Below are 13,536 nucleotides of genomic sequence, written 5' to 3' on the forward strand. Positions count from 1 at the left end.
GATATTGGTCTATTCATTTTCTTTTAATGTCTGTCTGGTTTGGGTATTAGGGTAATGTTGGCCTCATAGAATGAATTAGGAAGCTTTCCTTCTGCTTCTGTCCTCTGAAAGAGATTATAGAGAATTTATATAATTTCATCCTTAAATATTTTGTAGAATTCCAAAAAACTACTAGAATTCATCAGTGAATTCAGAAAAGTTGTATTTCTGAATTCTGTTATATTTCTATACTTTAACAATGAACTTATCAGAAAGAGAAATTAAGAAAACTGTCCTATCAATCACATCAAAAAAATATCTAGGAATAAATCTAAGGAGGTAAAAGATTTGCATTCATACACAAACACACACACACAGTGGAATATTACTCAGCCGTAAAAAGAATGAAATATTCTCATTTGCAACAACATGGATGAACCTAGAGAGTATTATGCCAAGTGAAATAAATTTAGAGAAAGATAAATACTGTAAGATTTCACTTTTATGTGGAATCTAGAAAGAAAACAAATGAATAAATATAACAAAAGTTATAGATACAGAGAACAAACGAGTGGTTGCCAAAGGGGAGGGGTTGGTGGGGAGGAGAGAAATAGGTGAGGGAGATTAAGAGGTACAAACCTCCAGTTGCAAAATAAATGTCAGAGGTATGAAATGAATGGTATGGGGAATATAGTCAGTCAATAACTATATAATATCTCTGCATGGTGACATATCATAACTAGACTTATCATTGTGAACATTTTGAAGTGTATAGGGAATGTCCAATGACTGTGTTTTGTAACAGGAACTAACATAGTGTTGCAGGTCAATTATACTTCAGAAACAAACTCATAGGAAAAGAGATCAGATTTGTGGTTACTAGAGGTGGGGAGTAGGGAGAGGGAGGATTGGATGAAGGCAGTCAAAAGGTGCAAACTTCCAGTTATAAGATAAGTAAGTACTAGGATTTTAATGTACAACATGATAAATATGACTAACAGTGCTGTGTGTTATATATGAAAGTTGTTGAGTTAATAAATCCTAAGAGTTCTCATCACAAGGAAACAATTTTTTCTATTGATTTAATTTTGTATCCATATGAGATGATGGATGCTCACTAAATCATTGTGATAATCATTTCACGATGTATGTAAGTCAAATCATTATGCTGTACACCTTAAACTTGTACAGTGCTGTTTGTCAATTATATCTCAATAAAACTGGAAGAAAAATTTGATAGAATTCAGCCATGAACCCATCTGGGCCTGGTGCTTTCTATTTTGGAAGGTTAATAATTTTTTTTTTGATCAGCTCTTTCTTTTAATGTTGATCCATAGAAGTTCAGAAACACTGACCTGTAGGGTCAAGTGCAAACTCCTTAGAGCAACATGTGTCTTGTCTCCATCACCCTCCAGCCTCCATCCTGCACCTTCCCCCATGCCTGCTTCTTACTTGACTAGAGCTGGAAGGTTAATAATTTTTGATTCAATTTATAAAATAGATAAAGGTCTAATCAGACTGTCATTTCTTTTCATGTGAGTTTTGGCTGCTTGGGTCTTTCAAAGAATTGGGCCATTTAATCCAGGTTCTCAAATTTGTGGACATAGAGTTGTTCATAGTATTCCTTTTAATGCTCTTTAAATTTTTCAAGGGTTCTATAGTGATGTTCCCTCTTTCATTTCTGATGTTAATAATTTGTGCCTTCAACATTTAGAGAAGAGCTAACACCTATCCTTCTCAAACTCTTCCAAAATATAGCAGAGGCAGGAACACTCCCAAACTTATTTTACGAGGCCACCATCACCCTGATACCAAAACCAGACAAGGATGTCACAAAGAAAGAAAACTACAGGCCAATATCACTGATGAACACAGATGCAAAAATCCTCAGCAAAATACTAGCAAACAGAATCCAACAGCACGTTAAAAGGATCATACACCATGATCAAGTGGGCTTTATTCCAGGAATGCAAGGATTCTTCAATATACGCAAATCAATCAACATGATACACCATATTAACAAATTGAAGGAGAAAAACCATATGATCATCTCAATAGATGCAGAGAAAGCTTTCGACAAAATTCAGCACCCATTTATGATAAAAACCCTGCAGCAAGTAGGCATAGAGGGAACTTTCTTCAACACAATAAAGGCCATATTATGACAAACCCACAGCCAACATCGTCCTCAATGGTGAAAAACTGAAAGCATTACCACTAAGATCAGGAACAAAACAAGGTTACCCACTCTCACCACTCTTATTCAACATAGTTTTGGAAGTTTTAGCCACAGTAATCAGAGAAGAAAAGGAAATAAAAGGAATCCAAATCAGAAAAGAAGAAGTAAAGCTGTCACTGCTTTCAGATGACATGATACTATACATAGAGAATCCTAAAGATGCTACCAGAAAACTACTAGAGCTAATCAATGAATTTGGTAAAGTAGCGGGATACAAAATTAATGCACAGAAATCTCTGGCATTCCTATACACTAATGATGAAAAATCTGAAAGTGAAATCAAGAAAACATTCCCATTTACCACTGCAACAAAAAGAATAAAATATCTAGGAATAAACCTACCTAAGGAGACAAAAGACTGGTATGGAGAAAATTATAAGACACTGGTGAAAGAAATTAAAGATGATACAAATAGATGGAGAGATATACCATGTTCTTGCGTTGGAAGAATCAACATTGTGAAAATGATTCTACTACCCAAAGCAATCTACAGATTCAGTGCAATCCCTATCAAACTACCACTGGAATTTTTGATATAATTAGAACAAAAAATTTCCCAATTTGTATGGAAACACAAAAGACCCCGAATAGCCAAAGCAATCTTGAGAACGAAAAACGGAGCTGGAGAAGTCAGGCTCCCTGACTTCAGACCATACTACAAAGCTACAGTAATCAAGACAGTATGGTACTGGCACAAAAACAGAAAGGTAGATCAATGGAACAGGGTAGAAAGCTCAGAGATAAACCCATGCACATATGGTCGCCTTATCTTTGATAAAGGAGGCAGGAATGTACAGTGGAGAAAGGACAGCCTCTTCAATAAATGGTGCTGGGAAAACTGGACAGGTACATGTAAAAGTATGAAATTAGATCACTCCTTAACAGCATACACAAAAATAAGCTCAAAATGGATTAAAGACCTAAATGTAAGGCCAGAAACTATCAAACTCTTAGAGGAAAACATAGGCAGAACACTCTATGACATAAATCACAGCAAGATCCTTTGTGATCCACTTCCTAGAGAAATGGAAATAAAAACAAAAATAAACAAATGGGACCTAATGAAACTTCAAAGCTTTTGCACAGCAAAGGAAACCATAAACAAGACCAAAAGACAACCTTCAGAATGGGAGAAAATATTTTCAAATGAAGTAACTGACAAAGGATTAATCTCTAAAATTTATGAGCAGGCCATGCAGCTCAATAACAAAAAAACAAACAACCCAATCCAAAAATGGGCAGAAGCCCTAAATAGACATTTCTCCAAAGAAGATATACAGCCTCCAACAAACACATGAAAGAATGCTCAACATCATTAATCATTAGAGAAATGCAAATCAAAACTACAATGAGATATCATCTCACACCAGTCAGAATGGCCATCATCAAAAAATCTAGAAACAATATATGCTGGAGAGGGTGTGGAGAAAAGGCAACACTCTTGCACTGCTGGTGGGAATGTGAATTGGTACAGCCACTATGGAGAACAGTATGGAGGTTCCTTAAAAAACTACAAATAGAACTACCATATGACCCAGTAATCCCACTACTGGGCATATACCCTGAGAAAACCATAATTCAAAAAGAGTCATGTACCAAAATGTTCATTGCAGCTCTATTTACAATAGCCAGGTGATGGAAACAACCTAAGTGTCCATCATCGGATGAATGAATAAAGAAGACGTGGAACATATGTACAATGGAATATTACTCAGCCCTAAAAAGAAATGAAATTGAGCTATTTGTAATGAGGTGGATGGACCTAGAGTCTGTCATACAGAGTGAAGTAAGTCAGAAAGAGAAAGGCAAATACCGTATGCTAACACATATATATGGAATTTAAGAAAAAATGTCATGAAGAACCTAGGGGTAAGACAGGAATAAAGACACAGACCTACTAGAGAATGGACTTGAGGATATGGGGAAGGGGAAGGGTAAGCTGTGACAAAGTGAGAGAGTGGCATGGATATATATACACTACCGAACGTAAAATAGATAGCTAGTGGGAAGCAGCCACATAGCACAGGGAGATCAGCTCTGTGCTTTGTGACCACCTAGAGGGGTGGGATAGGGAGGGTGGGAGGGAGGGAGATGCAAGAGGGAAGAAATATGGGAACATATGTATATGTATAATTGATTAACTTTGTTATAAAGCAGAAACTAACACACCATTGTAAAGCAATTATACTCCAAAAAAGATGTAAAAAAAAAAGAACTAAGAAAAATAATTTGTGTCTTCTTTTTTTCTTAGCCTGGTTAACAGGCTTATTAATTTTATCAGTTGTTTAAATACCAGCTTTTGTTTTCATTTATTTTCTCTATTGATTTCCTTTTTTAAATTTCATTGATTTCTGCTCTAATTCTTATTATTCCTCTTCTTTCTGCTTGCTTTTGATTTAATTTCCTCTTTTTTCCAGTTACTTAAGGTGGAAACTTACTGATTTTAGATATTTCTTATTTTCTAATATATGCATTGAATGTTATAAATTTCCTTCTATGTACTGTTTTTGCTGCATCCCACACATTTTGATAAGTTGTGTTTTCATTTTCATTTAAATTATTTTAAAGTTTCTGTTGAAATTTCTGCTTTGACCCATGTTTTATTTACAGTATTGTTTAATCTCTACATATTTTGGAATTTTCATGTTATGTTTCTATTATTGATTTCTATTTTAATTCCATTGTGGTCTGACAGCGGATATTATATGATTTCTATACTTCAGATTTGTTGAAGTATGTTTTATGGCTCAGAATGTGGTCTTTCTTGGTGAATATTCCATTTGAATTTGGTAAGAATGGATCTAGTAGTCTGTACATTTCAATTATATCCAATTGATTGATGGTGTTGCTGCATTCGACTATGTTCTTACTGATTTTGTGCCTGCTCTGTCTGTCCATTTCTGAGAGAGAGGTGTTGAAATCTTCAAAAATGATAGTAGATTCATCTGTTTCTACTTGCTGTTCTATCAGTTTTTGCCTAACATAGTTTGATGCTCTGTTGTTAGGCTCATACATGTTAAGAATTGTTATGTTTTCTTGGAGAACTGACCTCTTTATCATTATGTAATGCCCTTCTTTATCCCTGATAATTTTCCTTACATTGAAATGTGCTCTATCTGAAATTAATATAGCTACTCCTGCTTTCTTAGGATAGTGTTAGCATGGTATATTTTTCTCCATCCATTTACTTTTTATCTCTATGTGTCTTTATATTTAAAGTGGGTTTCTTGTAGACAATGTATAGTTCAGGCATTTAAAAAAATCCGTTTGGACAATCTCTTTTTAATTGGTGCACTTAGGCCATTGAAATTCAAAATGATGATAGATACAGTTGGATTAATATCTACAATATTGTACTGTTACAGTCTTCTATTTGTTGTTCTTGTTCTTTTTTCCTGTGGTTGTCTTCCACTCTTCTTCTGCCTTTTGTGGTTTTAGTTGAGTATTTTATATGATTCCATTTTCGCTCTTTTCTTAGTATATAGGTTATACTTTAAAAAACTTTTCTTAGTGGTTGCTCTAGAGTTTGCAATATACATGTACCACTAATCCAAGTACACTTTCAAATAACACTGTACCACTTCATGAGTAGTGTGAGTACCTTATAATATCAAAATTCCTCCCTCCCACCCCTTGTATCATTGCTGTCATTTATTTCACTTTATTCTAAGTGTTATTTATTTCACTTTATTCTCTCTCTATATACATATATATATACACAGAGAGAAGATATATAAATATGCACACAGTATTGAACACATTTTTATTGTTATTATTTTGAACAGTTATCTGTTAGATCAGTTAAGGGCAAGAAAAAAATTTTTATTTTGCCTTCACTTATCCCATCTTCCATGCTCTTACTTTATGTACATCCAAGTTTCTGACCTGTATTATTTCTCTTCTCTCTGGAGAACTTCTTTTACCATTTCTTGCAAGGTCAGACGGTTGGCAACAAATTGCCTCAATTTTTGTTTGTCTGAGAAAGTCTTTATGTCTCCTTTACTTTTGAATGATATTTTCACAGGGTATAGAATTGTAAGTTGATGCTGTTTTTATCTCAGTACTAAATATTTCACTCCACTCTCTTCTTGCTTGTATGGCTTCTAAGAAGTTGGATATAATTCTTATCTTTGCACCTAAATTTTAAGATAAGGTGTTTTTTTCCTCTGGCTTGTTTCAGGACTTTTTTCTTTATCTTTGATTTTCTGTAATTGGAAAATTATATGCATAGGTGTAGTTTTTGGTATTTATCCTGCTTGGTGTTCTCAGAGCTTCCTGGGTCTGTGGTTTGGTATTGGACATTAATTTGGGGAAATTTTCAGTCATTATTGTTTCAAATGTGTCTTCTGTTCCTTTCTTTTTTCTTTTGGTATTCCCATTACACTTATATTATACCTTTTGCAGTTGTCCCACAGTCCGTTGACATTCTCTTCTTTTTTTTTTTCAGTCTTTGTTCTCTTTGCTTTTCTGTTTTCAAGGATTCTCTAGCTCATAGATTCTTTCCTCAGCCATGTCAAGTTTATTAAAAAGTCCATCAAAGACAATCTTCATGTTTGTTACAGTGTTTTTTACCTCTGGCATTTCTTTTTGCTTCTTTCTTAGCCTATCCAGCTCTCTGCTTATGTTGCCTGTCTACTTTATTCATTGGAACCCTTAGCATATTAATCATAGTTATTTTAAATTCCTGGCCTGATAATTCCAACATCACTGCCATGTCTGGTTCTGATGCTTACTGTCTCTTCAAATTGTGTTTTTTGCCTTTTGGTATGCCTTGTACTTTTTTCTTGGTAGTGGGATTTGACATACTTGGTAAACGGAACTACTGTAAATAGGCCTTTAGTAATGTGGTGGCTAGGTGTGGAAGAGAGAGAGGCCTATAGTCCTATGACTAGTTTTCAGTCTTTTCGTGAGTCTCTGCCTCTGAACTGTGAACTTCACTCGTTTCTCTTTTTTTTCCTCCCCTCTTAACGTGGTACAGAATGGCTAGCGTACACTGGGGTTGAGTATTTCTCTTCCCCAGGTCAGTTAGTCTCTGATAATACCCCAGTAGGTTAGGCCCTGGTTCACTAGTTTCCCATGAGGGCAGGCCTTGTTAAGAACAGATTGCTTTAAGCTGTTTCAAAATGGTTCCTTTTTCCCTTTTCCTGCCAAAGCCCAAGTGGATTTTTCTATGATATTTACTGTGGGAATCTGGTTGAGCTCCTGGAGATTAATCTGACGATATTGTGGGTATCCCCCTGTAACTATGTCCTCTTGGAGTTTTAACTCTCAGACTTGTCCACACTGAACCTCCAGCAGTCTGTCAACTACAGTTCTCAATTTCCTGCCCTAGCAGTGGTGCCCTTGGTAGTTTTTACTTGTGAATCTCTCTTGTGCTGTGCGTCAGCTCCTTGTATTTTTGCCAGTCTCCCCAATCTTGGGGGTAGTGGTTTGCCCTGTGTCCTCACCTCTCTTTTGGATCCAAGAAGAGTTGTTGATTTTTAAAAGTCTTTCCAGTTTTTTACTTGTTAGGATGGAGTTGTGCCTTCCAAGATCCTTACATGTGGAGCCATAAACTGGAAGTGTGATTTGATTTTTAAGCTTGGCTTCCTTACCATCACCCCTGGATCAGAATACCTTAATTTTCAGTCTGTGTTTGGTCAGAGGTTCTGATAAGCTCCTTGAGCCACTCAGGCTCAAGTCTCTTCGCTGATGGATCTGTGTATGCCTTGAGGAATGCTTTCTAGTCCCACATTTCCCTCTGATTGTTCCTGAGCGGGTGCAGCCTAGAACATATGCATAGCCTTTTGTATCCCCAGGGATGAGTGTGACCCTAGGATTATTCTTCTTGTCTCTCCCTGGTTCTCTCTGTTCAAACTTCTGGCTTGTCTGCTATTTCACTTGTTGCTACTACTATCTTGGAGGTACCAGCCCCTTCTTAATTGCTTACCAGCAAGATCTCCATTGTTTTTGACTATGCCCTTAGGTAGGAATCTCTCCTTGCTCTGTTCCAAATAAAGTCATTCCCCTTAGGCAGAAATGCTGAGCTCTTCCTCTTTGTTGCCCACTTCTTCCCCTGGGTAGAAACTGGCACACCGCTGCAGCTGGGGGCAGGAGCATGGCAGCTACTCTTGCAGTGACACCCCTACTATATGAGTAGATGTTGGGGAGATGGTAGCCCCTAATCTACTTAGCATGCCCTCCTGTCCTGCATCCTCTGCCAAATGAGCCAGCCTGGGTGAAGGGGATTAGGGTCCCAGTATTCTTCAGCTGTTACCCCTGGGGTAGAGCCCTTACCCTAAGAGTGAGAACTGAGTGGGGAAAGGAAGACCCAGTCCTCTCGTTGTGCCTGCCAATAATAGCACTTCTGCAACACAGATCTGGGAATGATGAGAGTGGCTGGCAGCCTGAGTCAAGGACCTGGAGGGAGAGGTAATTCCCGCTTTCTTTTTGTTTTAAATTGAAGTTGATTTTCAACATTATATCAGTTTCCGGTGTACAGCATAGTGATTTGATATTTTTGTATATTACAAAATGATACCACAATAAGTCGTTACCACTTTTCACCATACAAAGTTATTATAGTATTATTGCCTATATTCCCTATACTGTACATTATGTCCCCGTGACTTACTTATTTTATAACTGGAAGTTTGTGCCTCTCTATCTCCATCACCTATTTCACTCATCTCCCTACCCCACTCCTGAATTCCTATTTTCTTGACAGCACTCATCTGGTGTAGCCTCCATGACATGGAGGTGGTGTGGATAGGAGCAGGTCATGGCTCAAATGCCACAGACTCCCACTGTTGTTACTGAGATTCAGTTGATTTTTTAAAAATAAATGTTTTTCCATTTGCTATATGCCCTTAGGACACTTTCCAGAGACCTTAAATGGTTGTTTTAATGATTTTTCCAGGCAAGTGGTTGTTTCACTGGGGAGAGGGGGTCCAAGAGCTCCTTAATACCACTGTTGCAGAAGTTCCATTTTCATTGATTATTTTGAAAACTGGAAGTAGGAGGTTTAATGTACCAACAGAGACCTCTATGAGATAGGGCTTACAATGAGGCCATTATAATGTAGGCCAGCATTATATCCTTGTTAGCAAGCTGAAAACTCAGTTTGGTAGCTATGGGTCTTTTAAAAAGTAAAAGTAAAAGGAATACTTCAAAGTAATGGCTTCAATTTACTCCAGTTCACCAAAATTTTATTGACTTCCTCCCTTGGAATACCAATTTTATGGTGAGTGATCTTTGTTTTACTTTAAAGCTTTTTTTAGAAAACCTGAGGCTCATATTAATACATTATTTGTGGTTATTAGAATGTCCCATAGGTAATATGGTATGGTAACTAAAGCAGAGAACTGAAAGTCAAATTTCTTTTCTCCCCATCCCCTTACTCTCATTTTTAATACCAATCTAGGAAATATTAGAAATCACTTAACTGCTAAATTGGTTCATTCAGCTGCAAAATGGAACTAATATTGTGCGTCACAAGGGTGTTGTGAAGCTTAATAAATATTGCTAAAGCATTTGTTTCCATGAAAACTCCTGTATTTGTTTTATTTTAAAAATATATTTCTTACACTTTAAAATGTGCCCATAAAGTAAGGGCTTGTACACACATGTAAAATAGTTTAATCTAGTGTATATATAGCCAAATGGAAAAGAGCAGTAATATAATTATAGTGTTGATTTATTGGATATATATCCTGAGGAAGTTGTGGTTTTCCTTTCCTTTTTTTTAAATGGGTGTTGAATTTTGTCAAAAGCTTTTTCTGCATCTATTGAGATGATCATATGGTTTTTATTCTTCAGTTTGTTAATATGGTGTATCACATTGATTGATTTGTGTATATCAAAGAACCCTTGCATCCCTGGGAAAAATGCCACTTGATCATGGTGTATGATCCTTTTAATGTGTTGTAGGATTCTGTTTGCTAGTATTTTGTTGAGGATTTTTGCATCCATGTTCATCAGTGGTATTGGTCTGTAATTTTCTTTTTTTGTAGTATCTTTGTCTGGTGATGGTAGCCTCATAGAATGAGTTTGGGAGTGTTCCTTGCTCCGCAATTTTTTGGAAGAGTTTGAGAAAGATGGGTGTTAGCTCTTCTCTAAATGTTAGAATTCGCCTGTGAAGCCATCTGGTCCTAGACTTTTGTTTGTTGGAAGATTTTTAATCACAGTTTCAATTTCATTACTTGTGATTGTTCTTTTCATATTTTCTATTTCTTCCTGGTTCAGGCTTGGAAGGTTATACCTTTCTAAGATTTGTCCATTTCTTCCAGGTTGTCCATTTTATTGGCATAGAGTTGCTTGTAGTAGTCTCTTAGGATGCTTTGTATTTCTGAAGTGTCTGCTGTAACTTCTCCTTCTTCATTTCTAATTTTATTGATTTGAGTCCTCTCCCTCTTTTTCTTGATGAGTCTGCTAATGGTTTATCAATTTTATCTTCTCAAAGAACCAGCTTTTAGTTTTATTGATCTGTGCTGTTGTTTTCTTTGTATCTATGTCATTTATTTCTGCTCTGATCTTCATGATTTCTTTCCTTCTGCTAACTTTGGGTTTGGTTCTTCTTTCTCTAGTTCCTTTAGGTGTAAGGTTAGATTATTTATTTGAGATTTTTCTTGTTTCTTGAGGTAGCCTTGTATAGCTATAAACTTCCCTCTTAGAACTGCTTTTGCTACATCCCATTGGTTTTGGATTGTCGTGTTTTCATTGTCATTTGTCTCTAGGTATTTTTTGATTTCCTCTTTGATTTCTTCAGTGATCTCTTAGTTATTTAGTAACGTATTGTTTAGCGTCCATGTGTTTATGTGTTTTTTACGTTTTTCTCCCTGTAGTTCATTTCTAATCGCATAGCATTGTGGTCAGAAAAGATGCTTGATATGATTTCAGTTTTCTTAAAGTTGCTGAGGCTAGATTTGTGACCCAAGATGTGAACTGTCCTGGAGAATGTTCCGTGCGTACTTGAGAAGAAAGTGTAATCTACTGTTTTTGAATGGAATGTCCTATAAATATCAGTTACATCTATCTGGTCTATCGTGTCATTTAAAGCTTGTGTTTCCTTATTTATTTTCATTTTGGATGATCTGTCCATTGGTGTAAGTGAGGTGTTAATGTCCCCCACTATTATTGTGTTACTGTCAATTTCCTCTTTTATAGCTGTTAGCAGTTGCCTTATGTATTGAGGTGCTCCTGTCTTGGGTGCATATATATTTATAATTGTTATATCTTCTTCTTGGATTGATCCCTTGATCATTATTATATAGTGTCTTTTCTTGTCTCTTGTAACATTCTTTATTTTAAAGTCTATTTTATCTGATATGAGTATTGCTACTCCAGCTTTCTTTTGATTTCCATTTTCATGGAATATCTTTTTCCATCCCCTCACTTTCAGTCTGTATGTGTCCCTAGGTCTGAAGTGGGTCTCTTGTAGATAGCATATAGATGGGTCTTGTTTTTGTATACATTCAGCAAGCCTGTGTCTTTTGGTTGGAGCATTTAATCCATTCACGTTTAAGGTAATTATTGATATGTATGTTCCTGTGACCATTTTCTTAATTGTTTTTGTAGGTCCTTTTCTTCTCTTGTGTTTCCCACTTAGAGACATTCCTTTAGCATTTGTTGTAGAGCTGGTTTGGTGGTGCTGAATTCTCTTAGCTTTTGCTTGTCTGTAAAGCTTTTGATTCTCCATCGAATCTGAATGAGATCCTTGCCAGGTAGAGTAATCTTGGTTGTAGGTTCTTCCCTTTCATCACTTTAAGTATATCATGCCGCTCCCTTCTGACTTGTAGAGTTTCTGCTGAGAAATCAGCTGTTAACCTTATGGGAGTTCCCTTGTATGTTATTTGTCGTTTTTCCCTTGCTGCTTTCTATAATTTTTCTTTGTCTTCAAGTTTTGCCAATTTGATTACTGTGTGTCTTGGCATGTTTCTCCTTGGGTTTATCCTGTATGGGACTCGCTGCACTTCCTGGACTTGGGTGGCTATTTCCTTTCCCATGTTAGGGAAGTTTAGACTATAATCTCTTCAGATATTTTCTCTGGTCCTTTCTCTCTCTCTTCTCCTTCTGGGACCCCTATAATGCGAATGTTGTTACGTTTAATGTTGTCCCAGAGGTCTGTTAGGCTGTCTTCATTTCTTTTCATTCTCTTTTCTTTATTCTGTTCCACAGCACTGAATTCCACCATTCTGTCTTCCAGGTCACTTATCCGTTCTTCTGCCTCAGTCATTCTGCTATTGATTCCTTCTAGTGTAGTTGTCATTTCAGTTATTGTATTGTTTATCTCTGTTCTTTAATTCTTCTAGGTCTTTGTTAAACATTCTTGCATCTTCTCGATCTTTACCTCCATTGTTTTTCCGAGGTCCTGGATCATCTTCACCGTCTTTATTCTGAATTCTTTTTCTGGAAGGTTGCCTATCTCCACTTCATTTAGTTGTTTTTCTGGGGTTTTATCTTGTTCCTTCATCTGGGACATAGCCCTCTGCCTTTTCATCTTGTGTATCTGTCTGTGAATGTGGTTTTTGTTCCACAGGCTGCAGGATTGTAGTTCTTCTTGCTTCAGCTGTCTGCCCTCTGGTGAATGAGGCTATCTCTGTGGTTTTCTAAAGTTAGAAAGTATTGCTTTATGTAATTGATTTTTATGTATCAATTGGCTAATCATCTGTTGTAGTGCAAAATAGAAAAGTTGTAATTAAGTATAATTATAACACGTCTTCTTAGTAATATGTAGTCTTGAAAAAATATATATAATTTGAAATAAATATGTATTTATATGTATTTTTTTCCTTTTTTAATGATAGACAAAGCTATGATACTGGGAAGATGGATAAGCTTTCTGTTCCACAGGAAATGCTGGTAAGGATTATGTTAAATATTGCAGAAGTAGGTTCAAGAAATACAGTTTATGTTATTGTAAGAAAATTATGATAGGCTGTCCCTCCATTTGTGAGTAGATTTATTCACTGGGCACATCATTTAATATCTCAGTGCATTAGTTTCTGTAAAGTTGATATAGAATTACCCTCCAGGTAAATTCTTGTACCCATGAATTAATTAATACATGTAAAGTGCTTAGGACAATGTTTGGCTATATAAGTTTTAGTTTTTGTTTGCATGTTCAAAAATTCTAGGTTTCTTTAACCACCCAGATAGAACATGCTTGGTATGGAAGTTAATTTTAATATTTTATCAAGTAAAATGTGATTATGTAAATAAATCTGATTTAAAACTAATTTAATACATGCCATAGCAGAATGGAATTTTTTTGAATATCCGTCTCTGCTTCTTACCATTATTACAGTATATCCCACAAAATGTAACTGAATACATACACA

At 36.1% G+C, this 13,536-nt stretch overlaps 1 protein-coding gene across 1 annotated transcript in view; it reads left to right on the forward strand.

Moving 5' to 3' along the window:
* Positions 1 to 13,536, forward strand: part of TEX11 (testis expressed 11) — a 348,927-nt gene that overhangs the window by 130,107 nt on the left and 205,284 nt on the right. The window contains exon 9 of the mRNA XM_060003090.1: positions 13,003 to 13,057. Within this exon, the coding sequence (XP_059859073.1) occupies positions 13,003 to 13,057 (55 nt within the window). The remainder of the gene's footprint in view (positions 1 to 13,002; positions 13,058 to 13,536) is intronic.

The sequence above is a fragment of the Delphinus delphis genome, chromosome X, assembly GCF_949987515.2.
Source record: "Delphinus delphis chromosome X, mDelDel1.2, whole genome shotgun sequence".
Lineage (NCBI taxonomy): Eukaryota > Metazoa > Chordata > Mammalia > Artiodactyla > Delphinidae > Delphinus > Delphinus delphis.